The 26,957-nt window shown below is 48.9% G+C and overlaps 1 protein-coding gene and 1 non-coding gene across 5 annotated transcripts in view; one reads left to right on the top strand and one right to left on the bottom strand.

Annotated features, from left to right (window-relative positions):
* The window catches only part of ZNF106 (zinc finger protein 106), a 395,360-nt gene that overhangs the window by 5,180 nt on the left and 363,223 nt on the right, over positions 1-26,957 (bottom strand). For all 4 annotated transcript variants that reach the window (XM_078659625.1, XM_078659628.1, XM_078659626.1 and 1 more), the window contains one exon: positions 25,077-25,223. In XM_078659625.1, the coding sequence (XP_078515751.1) occupies positions 25,077-25,223 (147 nt within the window). The remainder of the gene's footprint in view (positions 1-25,076; positions 25,224-26,957) is intronic.
* LOC144783548 (small nucleolar RNA SNORA68) lies at positions 1,599-1,727 on the top strand. Its single transcript, XR_013601505.1, has one exon. It is a non-coding gene; the product is annotated as a small nucleolar RNA SNORA68 (small nucleolar RNA).

Raw genomic sequence — 26,957 nt, 5'->3', positions numbered from 1 at the left:
AGGGGCCAGTCACCATGGGAGGATACAAATGAGGACAAGGCCGTACTAAGGAGGGACTAACAAGCCGATTACTGAATCAGAAGGCAGCATTTATGAGGGACTAAGACTGAAGCCAATGACAAATATGGGCGGAAAGTGGGTGGGGCTTCTATTCCGTACTCCACTACAACAAGCCTCGCAGAGCAGTGCATGCGCGCTGACTCTAGGCTCGACCTAAAAGGAAAAGGTGATGGTACCTGGGTATGTTGGCTGGGGAAAGCACAAAGCAAGTGGGGGCAGCAGACCATTGCCATATTTTTGCAATGAATATTGGTCAGGATATAGAAAGAATCTCGGGGAACCTTCTGGAGTGCAAGGTTGTTGGGCGGGCTTTGCCTAAAGTTAAAACTAAAGTCCCTCCCCTTGCGGATCTTTGCCCCCAACCATGTGTTGCCAAGTCACGCTTTTGGTATTTCGATTCTCAACTTAAGATGAAGAAGGCTTCCACAGAAACTGTGTATTGTGCCAGGTAACTTTCCCTTCTGTAACTGTTGCAACATTTTTGATTATTGCATATTGAAAAATCTGTATTGGGGTTTTCCTGTATAGTTTAGCTAGTTGCATTACATTATGAAGATGACCTGATCCCTTAGCTAGATTTTCACATTGCTCTTTAGATGTGCTGATTTGTCACCAATACTACTATAGTTCCAAATACTGTGTTATTGGTACATCCCCGTTACTCCGTGACCAGCAGTACTGAATGGCACATTCTTGAAATCGGGATGCTTCTAAGAATTCACTATTCATTTTTTATTTTCAGGAATCCTCATTTAAAAACTAACGTGTCTCAAAGTAGTCCTGCTTAATCTATTATAGCTTCTCTATTTATAAACCACTTAATAGACATCAGTTGTGGTTTTAAGCCTACTCTTTAATTTGGTAGTTCAATGAGGGAAAGAGATCTCAAAGATGAATTTGCCAGTCTATCGTGAGTGTCTGCAAGCTTTTTTAACCTGAAAATGAATGAATCGCCTAAGATAACTTATAGTTCGTCATGAATATGCAGCACCACATCACAATTAAATTTGTGAAACAGCTCACCTTGTGTCTCCATAAAGATGCAGTTTGTTATTTGTTCCAACAGTCTGAGTACCTGAAAATCTAATTTCGCTCAACTCCTTGGTGTGTTTTAGTTTGTGGCTAATAAATATTTGTGATCCTCATTTTTTTTGTGCTTCATTATTTCCTTTGTTTCTTGAGCGTATGATTGATCAAAACGATGAGTAGTTTTTTTTAACATACTTATAAATGCAGGAAGTTGTTTAGCACTTGATTGAAGTTAAACAGACTAGAGCAGCTGCAGATTTATATTTTTTTACTTCATTGTAGCACAATGTACTTAGTTACAAGACTTGCCAAACCCCAGGTGAGTTCTGCTGAACACAATTGATTTGGTTTCTTTGCTTGGTTGGGCTAAAAATATGGAGTTTGGAGCTGTCCTAATTTCTTACTTGCTCCTGTTATAGATGGCTAGTTTCTCGGAGGTCCATATACTACCTGTGAACACGAATATAAGGAATTGAAATATCCACATGCTGTTCCTAGGGTTGATGAGAAATGCACACTAACACCAATGAGCACTAATTTATTGCAATGTTCTTGCCTGTTGTGCAGACATTAATTGTACCTTGTCGCCTTTCAATTGCTCATGCGCCCCTGAAAGTGAAACTGAAGATGCTACTGCTTAAGGTTGTTTAAAAGTGATCATGGTACCATCTGCGACCAAGCGTCATTCAATTTTGTTTCAGGTATGTAATCTGATATGATTGCTAATTCAGGTTCTGGTCACGATGTGGGGGATTGTGTGTTTTTCGCGGCATTCGAATTTCATGGGTTCTTACTCTGGAGATGGACAGCAGCCGTTACTTGTTTCAATACATAGTGAATCTTTCAGTGCTTTGATTAGTATAAATGATATTACACCCGCAATGCAAGCCAAAGGTAATATATCCTGTAAGTTCTGCCGTGGGGTAGAAAGGTTTTGGGCTATAAACTCACTAAAAATAATAGAATTCTAGGCCCTTCCGTCTTTTATTCCTCCAATATTCCTTTTCAACAAAGTAACAGACTAACATGTCCACCACTCAAACTGATTGCATATTTCCCCATACTAATCCCCTCTAGAGATCTGGAGGTTGAACTTGATTATTATGTACAAGGACAGTTGGTGAGACGGAGGCTGAAGTCCTGTTTCCTAAATAAAAACATCCTCTTTGTGATTTACTTTGGGGTCCTACTACAAGTACTTTATTAAACAAGGTAGAGACTCAGCACAACTACTGTGAGTTGCCGATGTGTATTGCAAACAGGTTGCAGCTTAAATCAAAGGTCTGTTGCCAGAAATATGTGGGAAAAATGAAATTTTCTTGTAACAATACATTATTTAGGTGCGGATTTCTGTATCCTTGTTTACAATAAACATTTGTCATGATGTGCAATATATCTATATAAACTAGAGATAAAGAAGGTGCAAATGGAAAATGTTACTTACCCAGTAAGCATCTGTTCTTGGCATGCAGCGCGGTAGATTCACATGCTTTGCACACTCCTGCCGTTTAGTGTTGGGTCCGGATGTTTGCACTTTGTTTTTCTTCGAAGAAGTCTTTCCAGTCACAAGGTTGGTGACTTCTCCTTTCGGTGATAAGGCGCAAGGGCATCGACTCCATTGTTAAATTGTTTTCCCACAGAGGGCGAGAATGGAGTTAATAAGAGTAGAATAGAGATGACCATGCATATGTATATAAAGTAAGAGAGAACTGCAACAGGCATAGGAACCAGGTGGGCGCATGTGAATCTACAGCTCTAAATGCCAAGAACAGATGCTTACTGGGTAACATTTTCCATTCGAGGCATATGAGCTGTAGATTACATGCTTTGCATAGACTATACAGCAGTATTCTCCCAAAGCGGTGGTTAACCTGTAGCTGTTGCAGTTGTCTGAAAGAATGTTCTAAGTACTGCCTGGCCTACATTAGCTTATTGTTTCACTAACACATCTACACAATAGTCCTTGGTGAATGTGTTCGGTGTAGACCATTTTGCAGCTTTACAGATGTCGAAGTTAAGATTCCAAACTGGAGCAGGTGGGGGTCCTTCTATTAAAGCCTTGATAACGGGTACTCTGCATAGGGACAGATGCTGTCTATTTTGAAGGTATGCAGATATTGCAGCGAGATGTAAACGTATAGATGTGTAAGCCAATCATGACTGCTGCAAGTGTAGTAAGTAACAAATTATATTTTGAATGGAAGCATCTAGCAGGTTGATATGGTTGTAATTACAATATATAACAAACCGCTTCCACTTAGCTGCATAGGAAGCCCTTGTAGTAGGCCTTCTGGCTTCTTTAATGATATTCATACAGTCTGGTGGAAGGTTCAGATAGCCAAACTATGATTGCAGGTGCCAGATAGCTAGATTGAGATGCTTGGGATCTGGATGTCTTTTCTCTCCATGGCTCTGTATGAGGAGACTGGGTGTGAGATGTAGTTTTTGATGAGGAACAAGTGACAGCTCCAAAAGGTTAGTGAACCAAAGTTGATGGACTCATGTGGGATCTACTAGGATCAGTGTGAGGGATGTTTGTCTGAGCTTCCGAGCCACTAGTGGTATGAGTGGGAGAGGCGGAAAAGCGTAGGCAAGTATCCCGGACCAGTTCATCCATAGTACATTGCCTTTGGACAATGGGTGTGGATACCTGGAGGCGAAGTTTGGTGTATTGCGAACAGATCAATCTGTGGAAAACCCCACATTTCAAAGAATGAGCTTAGAACTTGAGGATGAAGTTCCCATTTGTTAATCTGTTGTCTCACCCTGCTGAGAAGACATGTGATCTGATTGTTTGCTCTTGGGAGGTGTTCTGCCAGGAGAAACTCTGTGATGTATGTCCCACCTCCAAATGGCTTGTACAAGGCTGAACATCTGGAGAGAGTGTCCCCCCCCCCTTTCTGTATGTAAAACATGACTGTCATGTTGTCGGTGCATATCAGGACAGTTTTGCCTGTAAGGTGAGTCTGGAAGGCTTTAAGCGCTAGAAATACTGCTAGCAGCTCTAGATGATTTATATGAAGTTGCTTTTGCTTTTGACTCCACAGACCTTGAATGTTGTGAGTCGAGAGATGAGCTCCCCAACCAGTGAGCGATGCGACTGCTGTTAGTACTGTCTGTGGAACTGGGTTGATGAAGGGGTGCCCTTTGGATAGGTTTTGTAGATTGATGACCAGTTCCTTTTGTTTCGGGTCTGGGTTTGAAGGCGGGATGACAAAACGATGCTGCTTTGATGGAGTTGTAGCGTTTTTTTGTTTTGGTACCAATATTTTTTAAGTTGATGTGTTCGGACCTGAAGATGATTTCAGTAGCGGAGGGATTACTGCCAAAATATGCTCCGGTCTCGGTGCCGATTGTTCTGGCACGGTGCCCGAATGGGGTCGACTCAATCCCGAACCGGAAGGATTTAATATCTGTTTCAGTGCTGGGCCCAAAAAACGGGGCGTTTGAAACCTGTTCTCGTTGCCTACCTTTGCCCAAAGGCAGAGGAGGGACCGGAGCCTTTCTCTTGAGCAGAGGTAGAGTTTGGGGCAGGGGAGTATTAGTACTCACGGTATGCTGACCCTGTGGAATGTCTTCGTCCATGTCGGACTATCCTTCAGACATAGAAATGTGCTCATCCTCTTCCTCGGCTCATTGCGCGGCGGCGTCATCGTGTTCAGAATATTCCCTGAAGAGACCTGGAATGAAGCCGCTGTATTGATGTTGCATTTCATGATGCCGAGCCCGACGGTCACAAGTATCTTTTAGGATCAGAAGGGTTTGTGCACGCCGCAGTCCTGTTCGCTGTGCTCTAGGGAGAGACAAGTTGCTCACTTCACGAAGTTTCCGATTTAAAGTGATTATCCTGAAACCTATACGATACGCAGAGAATGGGAAACACGATTGAATAGCAATACCGTCGAGGGTAAGTGGATTGCGCACCGAAGGGAACCTGAGAAACGTGTCGAACCGGAGCACAGCAATTCACCTCCGAACCTGATGGCGGAAAAAAACAATCTAACAATAGAGTCGATGCCCATGCGCACTATCACCGAAAGGAAGAGTCCCCTACCTCATGACTGGAAAGACTACTTCGAAGACAAAGTGCAAACATCCGGACCCAACACTGGATGGCAGGAGTATGCAAAGCATGTGATCGACAGCTCACATGCCTCAAACATTTATTTCCAGAAGCTCTATTAAAATCCTGATACATTATACATTGTTGAAGACTGTATAATGTATAGGCGACACCCAAATGGTTCAAGTCACAGTATGGGTTTAAGTGTTGTTCTAATTGTGTACACCATTCTGCTGTTTTCAGGATTATGTCAATCAATCAATCAATCAAGCATTTGTATAGCGCACTACTCACCCGGAAGGTCTCAAGGCGCTTGGGGAGGGGGGGGGTCTGCTACTGCTCGAACAGCCAGGTCTTGAGCTGCTTCCTGAAGGCGAGGTTGTCTTGGGTCAGGCGGAGGTGGGTCGGGAGGGAGTTCCAGGTCTTGGCGGCCAGGTAGGAGAAGGACCTTCCTCCTGTGGTGGCTCTTCGGATGCGGGGGACGGCGGCGAGGGCGTGGTTGGTCGATCGATGCTGGCGTGTGAGAGTGTAGAAGTTGAGGCGGCTGTTGAGGTATCTTGGGCCTTGGTTGTGGAGAGCTTTGTGTGCGTGGGTGAGGAGACGGAAGGTGATTCTCTTGTTGACCGGAAGCCAGTGCAGGTCTCTTAGGTGTCCGGAAATGTGGCTGTGTTGGGGGATGTCGAGGATGAGTCTTGCTGAGACGTTCTGGATCCGCTGGAGTCTCTTCTGGAGTTTGGCGGTGGTTCCGGCGTAGAGGGAGTTGCCGTAGTCTAGTCGGCTGGTGACGAGGGCCTGGGTGACCGTCTTCCTGGTCTCGGTGGGGATCCACCTGAAGATCTTACGTAGCATGCGCAGGATGATGAAGCATGACGAGGAGACGGCATTGACTTGTCTGGTCATGGAGAGGGAGGAGTCCAGGATGAAGCCCAGGTTGCGTGCGTGGTCTGTGGTTTTGGGTGCGCTGCCCAGGGCGGTGGGCCACCATGAGTCGTCCCAGGCGGAGGGTGATGATCCCAGGATGAGGACTTCCGTCTTATCGGAGTTCAGTTTCAGGCGGCTGTTCTTCATCCACTCGGCTTTGTCTGTCATCCCTTCGCGTAGGTTGGCCCTGGCGGTGGCGGGGTCGCTGGTGAGGGAGAGGATCAGCTGGGTGTCGTCGGCGTAAGAGATGATGTTGAGGTTGTGTTGGCGTGCGATGGCCGCGAGGGGGCTCTTGTAGACAATGAAGAGGGTGGGGCTGAGCGAGGAGCCTTGAGGAACGCCGCAGATGACTTCAGTGGCTTCTGATCTGAACGGGGGGAGGCAGACTCTCTGTGTCCTTCCGGCGAGGAAGGTGATGATCCAATCTAGTGCCTTCTCTTGGATTCCGACGTTGCAGAGGCGCTGCACTAGGGTGCGGTGGCAGACAGTATCGAATGCTGCGGAGAGGTCCAGGAGGATGAGGGCCGCAGTTTCTCCGCTGTCGAGCAGGGCTCGGATGTCATCGGTGGCTGCGAATAGGGCGGTCTCGGTGCTGTGGTTGGCCCGGAAGACGGACTGCGAGGGGTCGAGGGATCCATTTGTCTCGAGAAAGGCGGTAAGCTGCTTGTTGACGGTCTTCTCGATGACTTTGGCCGGGAACGGGAGGAGCGAGATGGGGCGGTAGTTTTTGAGTTCGGTGGGGTCCGCTGATGGTTTCTTCAGTAGAGCGCTGAGTTCGGCGTGCTTCCAGCTCTCTGGGAAGGTAGCGGTGGTGAAGGAGGTGTTGATGATGTCTCGCAGGTTGGGTGCGATGACAGCGTCGGCCTTGTTGAAGATGTGGTGAGGGCAGGGGTCGGTTGGAGATCCGAAGTGGATGGAGTTCATCGTGCGGATAGTGTCTTCGGTGGTGATCGGGGTCCAGGCGCGGAGGGTGGTGGTGGGGGTCGTTGGTGCGGTCATAGGGTGCGTCGGTTGTGTGCTGAAGCTGTTGTGTATGTCTGCGATCTTCTTGTGGAAGTAGAAGGCGAGGGAGTTGCAGAGGTCTTGTGATGGGGTGATGTCGTTGTTTCCGGCGTTGGGATTGGAGAGCTCTTTGACGATGTTGAAGAGTTCCTTGCTGTTGTGTGCGTTGTTGTCTAGTCGTTCCTTGAATGCGGTTTTCTTGGTGGTATGGATCAGTTGGTGGTGTTTTCGGGTTGCGAGCTTGAGGGTGGTCATGTTGTCTGGTGTAGGGTCTCTGCGCCAGGCTCGCTCGAGGGCACGGCAGTTCTTCTTGGAGCTCTTGAGTTCGTCGGTGAACCAAGGTGCTTTCTTACTCCCGGGTCTGCTGGGCGGGGTCCTCAGTGGGGCGAGGTCGTCTGCGCAGTTGCTGATCCACTTCGTGAGGTTGTTGGCGGCCTGGCTGGAGTTCGCGGAGCTGGCGGGGGGGTCTTGGCTCAGGGCTGCGGCGAGCTGGTCGGCTGTGATCTTGTTCCAGTTTCTGCGTGCGACCTGTTGCTGGTGGTGGTGGATCGTGTTCTTATTGAAGCTGAAGTGGACGCAGCTGTGGTCCGTCCAGTGGAGTCCGGTGGCGTGGCTGAAGGCGATGTGCTTGCTGCATGAGAAGATGGGGTCGAGTGCGTGTCTGGCGTAGTGGGTGGGGGAGGTCACCAGCTGCTTGAGACCGATGGTGGCGAGGTTGTCCAGCAGGGTGGTAGTGTTGCGGTCGTTGTTGTTCTCCAGGTGAAAGTTGAGGTCCCCGAGGAGGATGTAGTCAGCGGAGGGGAGGGCGTGCAGGCTGATGAAGTCGGCGATGTCTTCGCTGAATTGTGTGCGCGGTCCCGGGGGTCTGTAGATGAGGGTGCCTCTGAGGGTGGTCTTGGGGTCGGTGTGGATCTGGAAGTGTAGGTGCTCGGCGGCTGTGAGGGTGTCGTCGGTGTTGGTCGTGATGCGGATGGTGTTCTTGTGGACGATGGCGATACCTCCTCCGGTCTGGTTGACGCGGTTCCTCCGGGTGATCTTGTATCCGTCCGGGATGGCGATGGCGATGTCGGGCGCTGAGGAGGCGTTCATCCAGGTTTCCGTGAGGAAGGCGACGTCTGGGGATGTAGTGTCGATCAGGTTCCAGAGTTGGACGGCGTGTCTGTGGACGGAGCGAGTGTTGAGCAGGATGCACTTCAGGTGGTTGCTGCTGGTGCTGGTTGCTGTTGGTATTTTTACCAACTACAGAGGCATGAGCATTGGATCTTGTTGTGCTTGGGGTATCAGTGCCTAATGCATACATTTGAATCTGTTGACTTAAATTTTACGCCGGAGGTAGTATTTAACATGTACATCTCATTAAGTAAAACAATCACCAAATACTGTGCTTTCATGTATTCATGTTTTAATAAACTGTTTATTCTATTATTGTTTATCAACAAATTATCGGTGTTATTCACAAAGTTAACTTAGACTTGTGACTGATTTACATGTGCAAGTTTACTATTAAATAAACTGTCCATCATATTAATATCTACAGACACATTACATTTCTTAAACACATGAATACTAATAAAGAAAAAGAGCATAAGATCTTGTGAGTGATTTCACAGATATGCTTCATATTCTACTTGTTGCGACAGGTTATTCTCATTACTACTACAAAGGTTGTGGAAAACTGGGTATAGATGTACTTCTCTGAATATCTCCCAGTATGAAAAGGGTATAGCAAACTGTCCTATCCGCTGGTGGAGGCCATCAGTGATTTAATCAACATAATTTTTCAAGCATTCTATTAGTGATATCATCAATGATGTTGTTTAACATTTCACGAGTGATGTAATATCTGAGGTTGTAAGGAAATCATGGTGCGTTGCAAGTGATAGTTCGCTCCGACTTAAGTCAGTGCCAAGTCGCCTATAGGCATACACCGTGCTCTATAAAATTTAAATTAAATCTATAAAAATCGACTCAAACTATATTTTAGTGATTTTATTGTTTTTTATTTGTCCGTTTTTAAGTTAGATCAACATCTAACGATATCACTTTAATCTTTGTTTTTTCAGTGTATCTTTTTTTAAGATTAGATCTTATTTCCATACTATATTGGAACGTCACTGTAACCTGTTTTTTTTTTCCAGAAAATGTTTTTTTTTGTTTTAGCATATTCAGCCCATAGCACAAGTTACTTACCTTTGGTAACGATATATCTGTAAGAAACAGTAGTTCGTATTAGATTCCTTACCTTAGAATATCCCCAGGCGTCAGACTGGATCCGGAAATTTTTGCGTAGCAGTACCCTTGCGCGTCGGTAGGCGTCGTCTGCGGCTCCGTGTCCGTCATCTGCGCCGGAATGACGTCGCCGGAGTACTTAGACGTCGCCCTCGCGCGCTGACGTCAGTTCTTATACACAGCTTTTCCGCACCAGAAACGCAGAGCCATGATAAAAACCAACACTGGTGCCATGAAACTAGGGCCCTGAAAGGGGATGACCTTAACCCTAGATATCGGTTCGCCGAACGGGGAGGATGGGTGGGTCTGTAAGGAATCTAATACTAACTACTGTTTTTTACAGATAAATCGTTACCGAAGGTAAGTAACTTGTGCATCTGAAAGAAACAGGTTAGTATTAGATTCCTTACCTTTGAATAGATACCCCAGCAACACCAACCCTGGTGGTGGGTCTGCGAACCAATAATCACACCAGAAAGTCCTGGAGGACGGAACGGCCAAAGAAGCTATCCCTCCAGACTTGGCTGTCCAGGCATAGTGCCTTGCAAACGTGTGCAGCGAGGCCCACGTAGCTGCCTGACATATGTCCTGCAAGGGGACTCCCCGGCCCAGGGCAGTAGTAGCCGCCGTGGCCTGAGTGGAATGGGCCCTCAGCCCAACAGGAGGCTCCTTTTTAGCCAAAGAGTAGCATACTTTGATGCACAAGACGACCTACCAAGAGATGGTCCGCTTGTGCACCGCCTGACCTTTCTTAGTGCCCACGTAACCAACAAAGAGTTGGTCATCCACCCGGAACTGGCGAGTGCGATCCAGATAGTATGAGAGCGCACAGTTTGGGTCCAGACGTTGTAGCCTCTCTTCCTCTTTCGAGGGATGCGGAAAGAAGGTGGGCAAGGTGATGGACTGCCCGATGTGGAAGGCTGTGACTACCTTGGGCAGGAAAGAGGGTCGCGTCCACAACACAACTTTGTCCGGATGGACAGAAAGGAAAGGAGGTTTGGAAGAAAGAGCCTGGAGCTCACTCACCCTCCTGGCAGAGGTGATGGCAATCAGGAATGCAGTCTTAAGAGTGAGAAGATGAAGAGGACCGTTATGAAGTGGCTCAAAAGGAGCGCACATCAGATAGTCAGAACAAGGTTCAAGTCCACTGCGGCATCACAAAAGAACAGGGGGAAACATATGAGTGATGCCCTTCAAGAACCTATTTACAACGGGGGACTTGAACATAGAGGGCTGATTAGGTAGCCTTAAGAAGGCGGAAATGGCAGAGAGGTAGCCCTTAAGAGTGCCCAGAGGAGAGCCCTGCTGGGCAAGAGAAAGAAGGAAGGGGAGACCTCAGAAAGGGGGGCAGAGAGTGGATTCACAGCCTATGCTGTGCACCATGCCACACATTTGTTCCACCTGCAGGCGTATACCGATTTTGTGGAGCGACGCCTGGCTGCCAGAATTACATCGCAGACTTCAGGAGGCAAGTCAAATCGCCTCAACTGTCGCCGATCAATCTCCACGCATGGAGGAGACTGGACAGGTTCGGGTGGAGGACCGCCCCCTGCTGCTGCGACAGAAGGTCCTCCTGAAGAGGCAGACGAATCGGGAGATCGACTGACATGCTGAGTAGCACGGGATACCAGTTTCTTCGTACCCAGTCCAGAGCCACAAGGATGACTTGGGCCCGGTCGCGCCTGATCTTCTTCAGCACTCTGGGGAGAAGTGGTATAGGCGGAAAGGATTACAACAGACCGCAACTCCACACGCGACGAAAAGCGTCTCCGAGCGAGTGCCGCCTTGGAAATTCCAACGCGCAGAACTGATGACATTGCGCGTTCTCTTCTGTGGCAAATAGATCTAACCAAGGCTCTCCCCACTGCTGAAAGAGACCTTGCGTCACGTCCGAGTTCAGACGCCATTCGTGATCCATCATGCACCGACAGCTGAGTTCGTCCGCCCTGGCGTTCAGGAAACCTGCCAGGTGTTGAACCCCCAGGGTCACGCCCTGATGTTCCAGCCACTGCCAGAGGCGCAAAGCCGCCTGGCATAGGGCGGTGGTGTTGTCCGTGAACACCTGCACCACACTTCCCCGGACAGAGGGAAAGAATGCCTTCAGGCGAAGCCGGATCGCCCGCAGCTCCAGAAGGTTGATGCCGAGCCGGGACTCCGCCGGAGATCAGAGTCCTCTGATCTACGTTTCTCCCATGCAGCCCCCCAGGCCAGGAGGGACGCATCCGTCACAACAATGTGCTCCGGTTGGAGAAGGGAGAGGGATCTGCCGCTGACCTTATCGCGGTCCGTGAGCCACCACTGCAACTGTCTCGCAGTGCCCTCCGAGATCAGGACATGGTCGGACAGGTTGCCCTGATGCTGGGCCCACTGAAACTTCAGATACCACTGCAGAGCCCGCATACGCCACCTGGCGTGATGCACCAGAAGGATGCAGGAGGCCATCAGCCCCAGAAGCTGCAGCGTCAACCTGACCGAGACCTGGGATAAAGGCTGAAAGGTCGGAATCAGAGCCTGAATATCCCGAACCCACTGTTTGGGAGGATAAACCCGAAACTACGCCGAATCCAGAACCGCTCTGATAAAGAGAAGCTTTTGAGAGGGACACAGGTGCGACTTCGGCACATTGACGGAAAACCCCAGCAAGTGCAGGAGGTCGGCCGTAGTCTGAAGGTGGCTGACGACTGTCGGGGCGAGCCCGCCTTCAACAACCAGTCGTCGAGGTAGGGGAAGACTGACACCCCTAACCTGCGCAGATGAGCTGCGACCATCGCCATCACTTTCGTGAACACCCGTGGGGCGCTGGTAAGGCCAAAGGGGAGCACGGTGAACTGGAAGTGCTCGTGGCCTACCATGATCGGCAGGTAACACCGGTGGGCCGGGGATGTGGAAATATGCGTCCTGCAAGTCCAACGCTACATCCAGTGTCCGGGGTCCAGGGCAGTTTTGTTCTGTCTATATAGTACAGGAGAGCTCTTTTAACGTCTAGGGTATGTAGAGCTTTTTCTGCCACGGAATCTGGATAGGGAAGAATACTGGCAGTTCTATAGCTTGATTGATGTGAAACTGGGACACTACCTTTGGCATAAATTTAGGGTTAGTTCGCAGCACTACCCTATTAGCGTGAATTTGTATGAATGGCTCCTGAATAGTGAGGGCTTGCAGCTCACTAACTCTTCTGTGCGATGTAATAGCTACTAGAAAAGCCACCTTCTATGATAGGAATTGTATCTCACAGGAATGTAGAGGTTCAAAAGGTGGTCCCATTAGTCTGGTGAGAACCACGTTGAGGTTCCAGACAGGTGAAGGTGGGTGTCTTGGAGGAATGATTCGTTTGAGTCCCTCTAGGAAAGCTTTAATAGCAGGCACTCTGAAGAGTGAAAGGTGCTGCCTGTTCTGAAGATAAGCTGCCACGGCAGCTAAATGTATCCGTATGGAACTGTAAGCCAGATTGCATCTGTGTAAATGTAAGAGGTAACATATGATGTTTTGAGTAGATGCATCTAGCGGATTTATGTCATTATTGCTACAATAGATGACAAATCGTTTCCACTTCGCCGCATAGCATGCTCTGGTTGTAGGCCTCCTTGATAATATTCATACAGTCGGGAGGCAAGTTTAGGTAACCAAATTCTATGACCTCAGGAGCCAGATCGCAAGGTTCAACTGTTGCGGATCTGGGTGCTGAATGTCGCCATGGCTCTGCGTTAAAAGACTGGGTGTTAATCGCAGCCTTTGATGAGGAACCACGGAAAGTTCTAGGAACGTGGTGTACCATGGTTGCCGCGCCCACGTTGGAGCAACTAGGATGAGTGTCATTGAGTGTTGTCGGAGTTTGCGTGCTACTAGTGGTATGAGCGGGGCTGGGGGAAAAGCGTAGGCAAACTTGCCTGACCAGTTCATCCATATCGCATTGCCCCGAGACTGCGGATGTGGAAACCTGGCGGCGAAGCTTTGGCATTTTGCGTTTTCCCTTGTGGCGAACAGGTCTATTTCTGGGTGACCCCACCGCTGGAAGTACGGTTGCAGCACTGAGGGATGTATCTCCCACTTGTGCATCTGGTGGCTGTGTCTGCTGAGCAGGTCCGCCATCTGGTTGTCCTTGCCTGGGAGGTGTTCCGCCATGAGGAAGATGTTTCTCTGAATGGACCACTTCCACATGCTTTGCGCTAGATGGGACAACTGTGGAGAGTATGCCCCCCGACTGCTTCTGTATGTAGTACATGGCAGTCATGTTGTCAGCAAGGATTTACACGACTTTGTTGCACAAATGTACCTTGAACGCCTTCATTGCCATAAAGATTGCCATCAGTTCCAGCAGGTTGATGTGCATCCTTTTTTGCTGTATCGTTCATAGTCCCTGCACTGTGTAATGGAGGACATGCGCTCCCCATCCTAGGAGAGATGCGTCCGTCGTCAGCACTATTTGTGGTACAGGCTCTTGGAACGGTCGTCCCCTGCAAATGTTTTGTGGGTTCCACCAATGCAGAGAGCTGTATGCACGACCGGTCACCAACACTAGGTCTTTCAATTGTCCCTGAGCCTGGTTCCACTGCCGTGCTAAGCACTCCTGAAGCGGACGCATGTGTAGTCTTGCGTGAGGCACTATGAAGATGCAGGAGGCCATCATGCCTATCAACTGCATAAACACTCTTGCTGGGAGCGAGTGTTGGGGTCTGAATTTTTGAATGAGCAACAGAATGCTGTTGATTCTTGCTGAGTTTGGCTGTGCCTTTGCCGCCAGAGTGTCCATTGTTGCTCCCAGGTACTGTTGTACATGGGCGGGCTGAAGATGAGACTTTGGGTAGTTTAATGAGAATCCGAGGCTGTGTAGGAGGTGAATAGTGCGGGACACGTGGCTGGCACATTGCTGGGATGACCTTGCTTGGATGAGCCAGTCGTCCAGGTAGGGGTAGACGTGAATATTGTTTCTCCGTAGGTGAGCAGCCACTGTCGCTAGGCACTTGGTAAACACCCTGGGGGCTGTTGTCACCCCGAAAGGCAGTACCTTGAACTGGTAGTGCTGATTTTGGATGGTAAACCTGAGATACTTCCTGTGTGCTGGATGTATTGGTATGTGGAAATACGCATCCTTTAGGTCTAGTGTGGCGAGGAAGTCTCCCTGACTGAGTAATGGTAGGACTTGCTGTAAAGTGAGCATGTGAAAGTGTTCTGACAAGATGTATTGGTTTAGGGGCCTGAGGTCTAGTACTGGCCTGAGAGACCCGTCCTTTTTGGGGATTAAGAAGTACAGAGAGTACACCCCTGTAACCTGTTCCTGTAGAGGGACGAGTTCTATGGCCCCTTTTTGCAGCATGCGGAGAACATCTTGCTGCAATAAGTCTATGTGGTCTGCGGACATAGGATGGTGTTTTGGGGGTATGTTGGGTGGAGTTGATGTTAGCTCTAGACAATAACCGGACTTCCATAAGTTGTCTCACCAACCTGTCTGTGGTAATGCCTTCCCAGACTGGCAGGAACTGTTGTAATCTGCCCCCGACCGGTGTTACATGGTCTGGGGGCAGCGACAAGGCGTCACTGTTTAGTATTGGCGGAGGATCTGGTGTTGTTATTCCCTCGTCCTCTGCCTTTACTGCTATTGCCACGGTATCCGCCTCTGTTTGTTTTATTATAGGTGGTTTGCGTGTTCCCTTTATTGTATTGAGTTTGCTGGGACGCCTGGCCTCTTGTAGCCCCTCTGTTACTGGAGCGACGAAAGGAACCTCCTCTGAATTGTTGAGACTGCAAGGCCCCCATAGATTTGGCTGTCTCCGTGTCTTTTTTAATCTTTTCTAAGATTGTGTCCACATCAGGACCAAATAAAAAACCAGGGTTTACAGGCTGATTTAGTAATGTAGTTTGTATTTCTTGTTTGAACCCTGAGATGCGCAACCAAGCATGCCTTCTGAGCATGACACTTGTGTTGATGGCCCTGGCTGCAGTGTCTGCTACATCTAGCGCACACTTAATGGATGCGTTGGATATCAGTTTCCCTTCTTGTATTAGTGTTTCAGCTCCTTCCTTGTAGACATCAGGCAAGTGTTGTAGCAGTTGCACTAATGTGTCATAATGTGCCCTATCGTATCTGGCTAATAGGGCCTGTGTGTTGGAAATTCTCCAGATGTTAGAAGCTTCAGGGAAAAGGGTGGCTGCTCAAGCAGCTACCCTTTTCCCAGAAGCTTCTAACACTTTAGACTCTTTGTCTGGGGGAGGAGCATCACCAGTAGTTTGGGAGTTGGCACGTTTACGAGCATTGGATACCACCAAAGAGTCCAACGGCAACTGGCCCCAAATGTATGTAGGGTCCACAGGCGCCGGTCTGTATTTTCTTTCAATTCTGGGGTTAACAACCCTTGCTCTTGTGGTTTCCTTAAAAATGTCTCCTGCGTGTTTTAGGACACCCTTTAACATTGGTAATGTTTTAACTGATTTCTCAGAAGAGGAGAAAGTGTCAAACAAGAAATCCTCCTCAATTGGGTCAGCATGCATGTCCACATCATGAATATGTGCTGCCCTTTCTATCAATGCGTTAAACGCCGCTGTATCCTCTGTTGGCGAAGTTTTAACAGGATAAGAAGGAGTATCAGGGATAGTTTGTGACTCTCCCTGGTCGGTAGTGTCTGTCCAGGCTTGAGCCTGGTTATCATGATTATCTCCTGCAGGGTAACTATATTGTCCATCATAGTCATACCCTATGTCCTCAGTAGAGCGTGTGGGTGAGCCTGTATAAGTGTCCTGGTCATGGTACCTTACAGGTTCAAAATGGACAGGCGATGTTGAAGAATCCCTTTTCTTTTTTAGTGGGATTTTGTAGGATTCCAGAGGATTTTCTGACCTGATCTTTCTGTGATAGACAGTAAGTCGATGTGGAGCTTTGACTGATCATCATAGGAGGGCTCCTGGTACATAACGTCCTCTTCTAGAGGATGACTTCTTTTCCCAAGTGACACAGTTTTGGGTGGTTCGATCCTTGTTGTCGGATCGATTGCCTTAGGCCGTGCTGTCAGGGGCAGTCCGAATTTTATCGGCGGCTTCGGGGTCGGCGTCGATATTGGACCGACGGACTTCGCCCTGTCGTCGTGCTTTTGGCCTTGCGTCGACTTCGGTGCTTGTTGCGGTGGAGGCGCGCTCTTTTTGTTCGACTCGACGTGCTCCTTCGAGGTGCCTCTTTGGTTCGGCTCGAGGGCTTTGACGAGCTGTTGTTTTTCGACTCGGTGCCTCGGTTTGAGGGCCTTCCGAGACTCGAGTCCTTTGTTGGTGTCTCTGTCCGTCGACGCCGACCTCGTGGGTTCGACGTACTTGGCTTTAGCTATGGCCTTTAGCGCACCAATCTTCGGCTCAACGCCCTTCGTGGTGGACCCCGCAGGGTCGTCGACACTTTTCTTCGACGTCGAATCGGACGTGGTTGCACTCTTCGAACCGAGGACTGTCTTTAGCAGTTTCGGTTTCGATTTTGCCTCAATAGCTTTCGGTTTCGCTTTCTGTATGGCGACCGATGGCTCGTGCGATGTATTCTTAGCCGGGCCGAGACGCGGGGCTATAGAATGTTTGTTAAGGTCTGGGCTAAGGCCTTTCGGCGATGCCTCGACCTGAGCCTTTGAAAGTTTTTGAGTGTCTTTTTGGGCTCCAGTACCCACTGTTGGGCCTGGTTCATCACTCGAGTCGTCATCGACGGTTCCGATGGGGGACACGTCGTCCCTCACCTCTTCGACGTTTTCTTCTTCATCGACGCGTTCTTCGTCGTCTTCGTAGTAGTTGGAGTCGTGCTCCGAACCTGGATCCGACGCCTGTTCCGGATCCTCAGTCTCGACGACCTCATCGTCGTCTTCATCGAAGATATACACCGGGTCGGGTGCTGGCTTCGTCATTGTTTGTCTCGGTGCACGTCAGAGCCTAAGCGTCTTCTTCGACCGGAACCGAGCACAAGCTAGACAGTTGTCCTCGTTGTGGTCTGGTGATAAGCACTTGTTGCACACCGGGTGTACATCGATGTGCGGGTATTTAGAGTTACAAAGGGGGCATCGCTTGAACGGGCTCTGTTCCATCGACGATCGGGCCTTTGGTGTCGAAAAGGCCACGCGGCTCTCTTCGACGTCCTGCTTCGAAAAGAACTGGAACAAGAACTTCGGCACCGATCGAAATAACAATACCGACGACCCCGAAGCCCTTTTGGCCTTGTAGAAAAGTTTCCGAACTTGAGTAAAGAAAGTACATCCGAACCCAATGGCGGAAAAAAACAATCTGAGGATGGAAAGGATGCCCATGCGCACTGTAGTCCAGGGTAGGAGCCACCTATCTCGTGATACTTCGAAGACTCTTCCAGGACAACAATGTGTAATCATCCGGACCCAACAGTAGGCGGCGATCTATGCATAAGATGTGAATTCAGCAGCCCACATGCCTCGAACTAATTGTACCAGGTTTGAGTTTTGAAGCGGATGCTTCTATAACCAGGTATTCAGGAGAACGGTGCAAATATAGGTTATTGGAGTAGGTGTATAAGCTGATAAACATGATAGAGACTAAATTCATGTTTTGACAATATGGTTAATGAGACTGTCAGTGACTAATAAAATACCATTTATTATCGGTTTGCCTGAGAGTTTCTCATTGAGCATTGTGTTTTTGGGATCAATAATTTCTTTTGAGAGCTTCCTCTTACCATCATGCAACAGGGTACTCTGGTGCTCCTTACAGTTTTTTGTGCTCATCAAAGCAGGACAGCTTTTCATCCAGGGGCAGGTGTGTCTACTACCTTTAAAAGGTCACCTCAACTTGCAGCCATCATATGTTTGGCATCCCATTCCTGAATAAAATGTGTGTATGACACAGCAGCACATGCACATGCATGCATATTTATTACTGACATCAGTCAGCGAATAGCTGAACAGAATTTGAAGCTCTACCAAAAAACAGAAGAAAAACTTTGATAAAATCAATATAATACTGAGAAAAACTCAGAAGCTCCGGATCTTGCGTCAAAAGTATGGTAAAAAGAACTGGTGTCACCAGCAGCCGTGCTCCTCTTTAAATAAAATATTTGAGGCATCACCTTCGGGGGTCTGTGAGGCTCCATCTTGGGGGGGGCTGTGAGTCTCCATTTGTGGCAGTGTAACATGTCATCTAGCATCAGTGGCAGTGTATTGCTAAGAAAAAGTTACCAGATACCCTGGAGAGGTTCACTTTAGCAATGGCTGGGAGTGAATATGAAATTTAATGTGGCTTTTATTTTCTTATTGGGTTCTCTGCATTTGCTGCATTACATGGTAGAGTATATTATGCAACAATCACTGAAACAGTTTTTAAAGTTGTTCGGGAGAAACATAAATATTTCGTAAACATTAACAGTCTATGCACCTACTAGTTTTAAATCTGGTGCATATTGGTCAAGAGTGTTAAAAGTAATGGGAGTGTGTTACTTCGTTTGTGTGACTGTGTGACTACAGAAATTCCATGTTAAGGTCTGGTCTCTGATGCAGCGAAAACCACTGGACAGATGTACACCAAACTTGGCATGAAGATAATGAATATGCTACTTACCAGTATGCATCTGTTCTTGGCATGTAGGGCTGCTAACATTCATATCTTAGCATTAGATCGCCGCCTAGTGTTGGGTCCGGATGATCGCACATTGTTGTCCTGGAAGAGTCTTCGAAGTATCCTGAGATAGGTGGCTCCTCCCCTGGACTACAGTGCGCATGGGCATCGGCTCCATCCCCAGATTGTTTTTCGCCATTGTGGCAGAAGATGGAGTGAAAAGTGTAAAGGATGTCCATGCTAATGATTGAATACAATAGTATATCTGCAGCTGCGACAGGCACCGGGGAGGAGGGTGGGCGATATGAATGTTAGCAGCCCTACATGCCAAGAACAGATGCATACTGGTAAGTAGCATATTCAGTTCGAGGCATGTGGGCTGCTAAATTCATATCTTAGCATAGAATACATAGCAGTCCCTCCATCAGCGGCGGTTGCCCGTGCCAGCTGCAGAAACCTGAAAAAGTGTCTTGAGAACAGCCTGTCCTACAGCAGCTTGCTGCTTGGAATGCACATCAACACAGTAGTGTTTTGTAAAGGTATGTGGGGTAACCCACGTGGCTGCTCTGCAAATGTCTTCTAAAGGAATGTTCCCCAGGAAAGCCATGGATGCCCCCAATTTGCGTGTGGAGTGCGCCCTTGGGGGTATCGTTAAAGTGCGCTTGGCCTTTTGAAAACAGATTTGTATGCACTTAACAATCCACCTGGCTATTCCTGCTTTGGAAATAGGGTTGCCTTTGTGCTGTGGTGAGAAGGCAACAAAAAGTTGTTTTGTTTTCCTAAAGTGTTGTGTTCTGTCTATGTAGTATATCAACGCCCTCCGTACGTGTAACGTATGGAGCATTCTTTCCGCTACCGTTTGTGGGTTTTGGAAGAATGCCGGAAAGTCAAGTGACGTAATAGCAATGAGGAAAGCTACTTTCCACGTTAGGAACTGGAGTTCACACGAGTGCAGTGGCTCAAAGGGTGGTCCCATCAGTCTGGTGAGGACCACATTGAGGTTCCACACCGGAGCTGGCGGTGTTCTTGGGGGAATGACTCGTTTCAGACCTCCAAGGAAAGCTTTAATGGCAGGCACCCTGAAGACAGAGAGATGCTGCCTATTCTGAAGATAAGCTGCGATGGCGGATAGATGTATCCGAATAGAAGTGAACGCTAGATTGCACTTGTAAAGATGTAGCAGATAGCAAATGATGTTAGGGATAGATGCATCTAGCGGGTTGATGTCATTGGCTGTACAGTAAATGACAAAACGCTTCCATTTTGCAGCATAGCATGCTCTGGTAGTAGGCTTCCTTGCCTCCTTGATGATGTCCATGCATTCTGGAGGTAGGTGGAGGTATCCAAACTCTAGGACTTCAGGAGCCAGATCGCCAGGTTGAGCTGTTGCGGATCTGGATGCTGAATGTCTCCATGGTTCTGTGTCAAAAGTCTGGGCGTGAGGCGCAGTCTTTGATGCGGCACCACTGAGAGTTCGAGGAACGTGGTGTACCATGCTTGGCGCGCCCACGTTGGAGCAACCAGGATGAGAGTCATCGAGTGCTGCCTTAGCTTTCTTGCCACCAGCGGTATCAGAGGGGCTGGCGGAAAAGCGTACGCAAATTTGCCTGACCAGTTCATCCATATCGCATTCCCCTGCGACTGTGGGTGAGGGAACCTGGCGGCAAAGTGTTGGCATTTTGCGTTTTCTTTTGTTGCAAACAGGTCTATCTCCGGATGACCCCACTGCTGGAAGTACGGGTGGAGTACAGATGGGTGTAACTCCCACTCGTGCATTTGATGGCTGTATCTGCTGAGCAGATCCGCCATCTGATTGTCCTTGCCCGGGAGGTGTTCTGCCATGAGGAAGATGTTCCTCTGAATGGCCCACCGCCACATGCCCTGAGCCAGATGAGACAGCTGTGGCGAGTGGGTGCCCCCCTGCTTTTGAATGTAGTACATCGCGGTCATGTTGTCCGTCCGGACTAACACTACCTTGTTGCACAGATGTACAATGAAGGACTTGAGCGCCATGAAGATTGCCATCAGTTCCAGATAGTTGATGTGCATCTTCTGTTGCTGCGTCGTCCATAGTCCCTGCACTGTGTAAGTGAGCAGATGAGCTCCCCATCCCTGGAGAGATGCGTCCGTTGTCAGGGTAATCTGTGGCACTGGCTCCTGGAACAGTCGGCCCTTGCAAAGGTTGTGTGGAGTCCACCAATGCAGAGAGTCGTATGCCCGACTGGTAACCAACACTAGGTCTGTTAATTGGCCTTGAGCCTGTGTCCACTGATTTGCTAAGCACTCCTGGAGCGGGCGCATATGCAACCGTGCGTGAGGGACTATGAAGATGCAGGAGGCCATCATGCCTATCAACTGCATGAACACTCTCGCTGGAAGTGAGTGTTGTGGTCTGAACTTCTGGATCAGAGACTGCATGCTGTCTATCCTGACTTGGTTTGGTTGAGCCATGGCCGTCAGGGTATTGATCGTCGCACCTAGAAACTGCCGGACATGTGCCGGCTGAAGATGCGACTTTGGGTAGTTCAACGAGAAACCTAGGTGCGCTGCTACTGTCGCCAGACACTTGGTAAACACTCTTGGGGCTGTGGTCACTCCGAAGGGTAGGACCTTGAACTGATAATGCCTGCCTTGGATAGTGAACCTGAGGTATCTTCTGTGGGACGGGTGTAGTGGTATGTGGAAATAAGCATCCTTGAGGTCTAAGGTTGCTAAGAAGTCCCCTTGGTTTAACAAGGGAAGAATCTGTTGCAGTGTGAGCATATGGAAATGTTCTGACAGTATATACAGGTTGAGGGGACGTAGATCTAGAATGGGTCTGAGAGATCCGTCCTTCTTCGGAATAAGGAAGTACAGGGAATATACCCCTGTGCCTTCCTCCTCTACTGGCACGAGCTCGATTGCGCCTTTTTGCAGCATCACCACTACTTCCTGCTGCAATAAGTGCAAGTGCTCTGCGGACATAGGCCGTTGCCTTGGTGGGATGTTGGGTGGAGTGGATTTTAACTCTAGACAATAACCGTACTGGACAAGTTGTCGCACCCACCTGTCTGTGATGTTTCTCCAGACGGGCAGGAACTGCTGTAGTCTCCCCCCCGACAGGTGTTAAGTGGTCGGGGGGCAGTGACAGAGAGTCACTGTTTGCTTGGGGCAGAGGAGCGGGAGTTGTTGTTCCCTCTGCCACGTCCTCTGGTGCGGTTTCCTCGGTAACCCCCCTTGTTCTGTTTGGGGTACGAGGATTGTGCTCCACCTCTAGAGAATTGTGATTGTTGACCCATCTGTCCTCTGGTGACTCCACGTGCACCTGAGCGACGAAAATTGTTGCCACGAAACTGTTGTGATTGTAGGGCCCCCATAGACTTAGCAGTTTCGGTGTCCTTCTTAATTTTTTCTAGGGTGGTGTCCACATCTGGACCAAACAGTCTATCAGGATTGACTGGCTGATTAAGTATGGTTGTCTGAATGTCAGGTTTAAACCCCGATATGCGGAGCCACGCCTGTCGTCTCAGCATGACGCTAGTGTTAATGGCCCTAGCTGCTGTGTCTGCGGCATCAAGTGCACACTTTATGGCTGCGTTGGAGATTAGTTTTCCCTCTTCTATAAGCAGTTTGGTGCCCTCTTGAAACTGCGAAGGCAGGTGTTCTAAAACCCGCTCTAGGGTGTCGTAATGCGCCCTATCATAACGTGCCAAGAGTGCCTGTGTATTTGCAATACGCCAAAAATTGGCAGCCTGTGCAGCTACCCTTTTGCCTCCTGCCTCTAGCACCTTGGACTCCTTATCCGGGGGAGGAGCTTCACCCGTTGTTTGGGAGTTGGCCCTTTTGCGGGCATTTGCGACCACCAGGGAGTCAAGCGGCAACTGTCCCCGAATGTATGCAGCGTCTGCAGGTGCTGGTCTGTACTTCTTTTCGATACGTGGATTGACCACTCTCGCCCTGGTAGGTTCCTTAAAGATGTCCGCAGCATGTTTGAGGACCCCTTTGAGCATAGGCAGTGTCTTTACTGTCCTTTCAGAGACTGAAAAAGTGTTAAATAGAAAGTCTTCTTCTACTGGGTCAGCATGCATGTCCACATCATGATTAGCAGCTGCCCTTTCAATGAGTGCATGAAAACCTGCAGAATCTTCTGTTGGGGATGCACGTGCAGTGAAAGGCTGTGGGTCTTGCCCCACATCTTGGGTGCCTTGGTCACCAATGTCATCATATGAATCCGGCTGTGCATCTGGTTCATTGATGGGGAAAGTGTATTGGTCATCTTCAACATATCCCTCACCCTCAGAGTGTTCTGGGGAAGGAGTTGGGCTCCTTCTTGGAGGAGGCTGGATAGGTTCCATGAGGCCTGAAGCGTCTTGAGGAAGCCTTTTTTTCTTCAGGGGGATGACATAGGAGTCCACTGGCTGTGAAGTGATCCTCCTCTTGTAAAGGGTCAATTTGCCCGTGTCTGCGTCGATAAAACGCTCAGAATCCTCTTCAGAGTCGAGTACCCGACTTGAAAGTGCCCCTGCCGTTGAAGAATCCGACTTCTTTGGCGTCGATTTTGTTGAAAAGGCCTTCGGCGCCTCTTTTGGCGGCAGAAGGAAGAGAAGTTTACCCGCAGGCTTCACCGGAATGTCCATCGGCTTCTGTGGCGATGGCATCGGAGCCGGCGTAGCAGAGGCCTTCTCCCTGATTCTCTGTAGTGAAGAGGCGATGGGGGACGCGTCACTTACAGTGGCCTTTGGCGCCGACGAGGAGGTCTTGACCTTGCCCTCGGATCCGACGTCCTGTTGGCCCTTCTGAGTTTTGGACAATGATGCCGCAGCCGCCGACCCAGAGTCCTTGGACCGATGCGCAGATGTGCCAGTCTTCGATCCGTGCCAGTCGGAACCTGAGCCGTGTCGCTGGCTTTGGCGGGCTTTGACGGCGTCGCAGCGGTTGACCCGTGCCGACCACCCTTCTTAGAGGATCCCTCCTCTGGCGCCGATTTCGACCCTGTGGAATCGACAGATTTCTTCGACTTTTGTGGACCGGAGGTCGACGGAGTCGATGAAGCAGCGGGTGTAGTCGTTTTTGGTGGTACGGCCGCCATCTTAGGGTCGCTCGAAACGATAAGTTTCGTTTTCGGGTCGGCCATTTTAGGTGTAGTCGATACCGTAGGTTTCTGTTTCGGTTTCGCTACGGGCTGCGCAGCAAGTATGTCCGTGGCCGGGCCTGAAGGCGGGGCCGTGGCTTGCGGTACGGGGTCTTGGGTAAGGCCGACAGGCGATCCCGTGACCCGATCTTGATCTTCGTAACCTTCGGGGCATAGCTCGTCCCCTGAGCTATCTTCCGCGGCCCCATAAATCTCTTCGACGTCCCCTACCTCGTCGACGTATTCAAGGCCTTGACCCACGACTCCGTCGTCGTCTTCCGGATCTGCCTCGACCTACGTCTCGGGCGGGGAGATTTGAAGATGATGGCTCTGGTCCTCCTCTTCTTGGTCGCCGAAGATGTTTTCTGGATCCGGGGCCGCTTGTCTGGCCTCAAGGCGCACCGCGCGCCGAAGCTTGAGTGTCTTCTTTGACCTGAATCTTGCGCAGGCCCTGCAGTTGTCTTCGTTATGGTCTGGTGAAAGGCATTTGTTACAGACCGGGTGCACGTCGATATGTGGGTATTTGGACCCACAGAGCGGACAGTACTTAAACGGACTCCGCTCCATGCTGGAAAGTTGCGTCGTGTCGCAATGAGAAGGCCTCGATGTCCGAAGAGTGCAAGCACTCCGTTGATTCCGACTCCAAGAGACGGAAGAACTCAAGACCGTGCGCAAACAATACCGACGCAAAGAATACAAGGCCTTTTGGCCGTAAAAAGTTAGTTTTTCTCGGTTCCGACAGAGAGACGTCGAGACCGCATCCGAACCCAATGGCGGAAAAAAACAATCTGGGGATGGAGCCGATGCCCATGCGCACTGTAGTCCAGGGGAGGAGCCACCTATCTCAGGATACTTCGAAGACTCTTCCAGGACAACAATGTGCGATCATCCGGACCCAACACTAGGCGGCGATCTAATGCTAAGATATGAATTTAGCAGCCCACATGCCTCGAACACACTGACTCCTTTTTGAGGTTCGATTTAGTTCAGTGGTTTATGAATAACTAAAAAATATCAACCTACAGCAGTATACGTCTGCCCTTGTTTACTGTACACACCAAAATCATTGTACTTGTTTCTACTTTCTTTTGGGTAAACTAAGGCTCTGAACACAGTCTCTCCAAATACCTGCTTGGATCCTCTTCTGGCTGTGAAGAATGCATCACAACTTTTCCATCGACATTTCAGCGTCTGGAAGTTAGTGTTGGTGTGATCCGTCAGGAGATGCTGTTTCAAGTGATCCACAACTCCAAATATCAGTGAGCAACCATGCCACTAAAAAAAGCAAAGGTGTGAAAAATCAAATGAGCACTGATAGTATATAGAAGAATGTACTAGTAGCTCTTCTGCTGTGTCTGCCCATACTCGTCAAGACTAATAGACTCCACAAGGGGCACAGCCAGTCACACTCACAGACTTTGCACAAATCCACATACATACATTCAAGCTCAGAACATTTAGCACACAGTATCGAAAACAAAGGATGTGCGTAAATGGAGACTGGCAGACCTTTTAGATAGGGAAAGTGAGTAAGCCTCTCCATCCGATTCATGCAAACAAAAGGACTATCCCTTCATGATACTGAAACTACGGACAGTCTCACAAAGAGGGCAGTAGCCACTATCTAACAAGGGAGTGAAATTTAAGTGCACCCTCAATCTCCAAGCATAGCTTTGACATCTTCATTAGCTAGAGAAAACCCTGAGCGGACTTTCAAAGGATCTAAAGACATCTACTTTTTAAAGAAAATTCAAATATAGGTCCCTATAAAGGCAGTCTGCTAATGATAGCAGGCAGCAGACCTAGGGGGCATGGCTATAGAAGTCATCATAGCAGACGCGATCTGAGCGAGCTACGCCAATCGCTCAGTTCAATCATCATTTCTCCTGCAGGGGACCCATTCCAAACACTAAGAATTGGGCTCCCATGACCCCCCTGATGCCAGCTGTATACCCCAGTTCTGATTTTGCCGACCTAGGGGCGGTTCTCAGAGGTGTGGAGCCGAGATCAACAATTTCGGCCTAGGCCTAGAATTCTGATGAAGACCACATCACTGAGAAAGGACCCTTATGCCAGGGGCAGGCAGAGGACACAAGCGGCAGCTGGCACCTATGGTTGCCGGGTTCGAGCAGTCATGCTGAGACTGGTGCTTGCGGAACTGCGGTACAACGGTGAGCCGGCCCGAGAAGGGACACCTCCATATCACAGGCGTGAGCAGCCGCTGCTCCTCACTGCCGTGCCCCGGGCAGTGGTGAATCACGGCGTGTGGGTGCGGTGCATATAGACAGCCTGACACCGGTGGCGAAATACTGCACAGAAGGAGCTACCAGTGTTACCAGATTTTGAGACCTGTCCCAAGCCCAAAGGCACTCAAGTATAAGCCCAAATTGAGCCGAGTCAGCCCTGAAACCAGTCCAAAGTCCAAACTCAAATTTAGCAAAAGTAGTTTTCAGAAAACATTTTGAGGATGAATCTTAATTCCATTCAATATACAGGTAATGGGAGGAGTATAAATGGGCACCTGTGTTAATAACTACTCATTTTCAAGACCAGTCAACACTTTGACTTTTCATCTTGTAGTTCGGTCACCACCGAACCAAACCCGAAACTTGCATTCATTGAATTACCTCTTCAAAAGCAAATTATAAACCACTTTATGTCAATGAATAGGAATTTCAATGTTATTTCAACAATGTGGCTCCAAAGAATAATACTGGAAAGGTTATGCAAAATAACACCACACAATGAACTACATATTAAGAAATATCCCCTTGTATTAAAGTAATTGCAACACAACTTGATTGGCACGGCTCAACATTCTATGTACTTGTCTGAAGATATTCAACAACAAAAAACTCTTCACAATCACAGTACGGAACAACAGCAAAGATGAACTGCAGCAGTCAAATCTGAAACAGTTTTCAGAAAAAACAAGTGTACGTAAATGTGAAGCAACAGTGTGAAAACTGAGGTTTGCTTCAGTAAGACGAGCGTCCCACACTTTTCCAG

The sequence above is a fragment of the Lissotriton helveticus genome, chromosome 9 (assembly GCF_964261635.1).
Source record: "Lissotriton helveticus chromosome 9, aLisHel1.1, whole genome shotgun sequence".
Taxonomy (NCBI): Eukaryota; Metazoa; Chordata; class Amphibia; order Caudata; family Salamandridae; genus Lissotriton; species Lissotriton helveticus.
The sequence above is the reverse complement of the archived record's forward strand: the minus strand, read 5'-3'. Positions and strand labels throughout refer to the sequence as shown.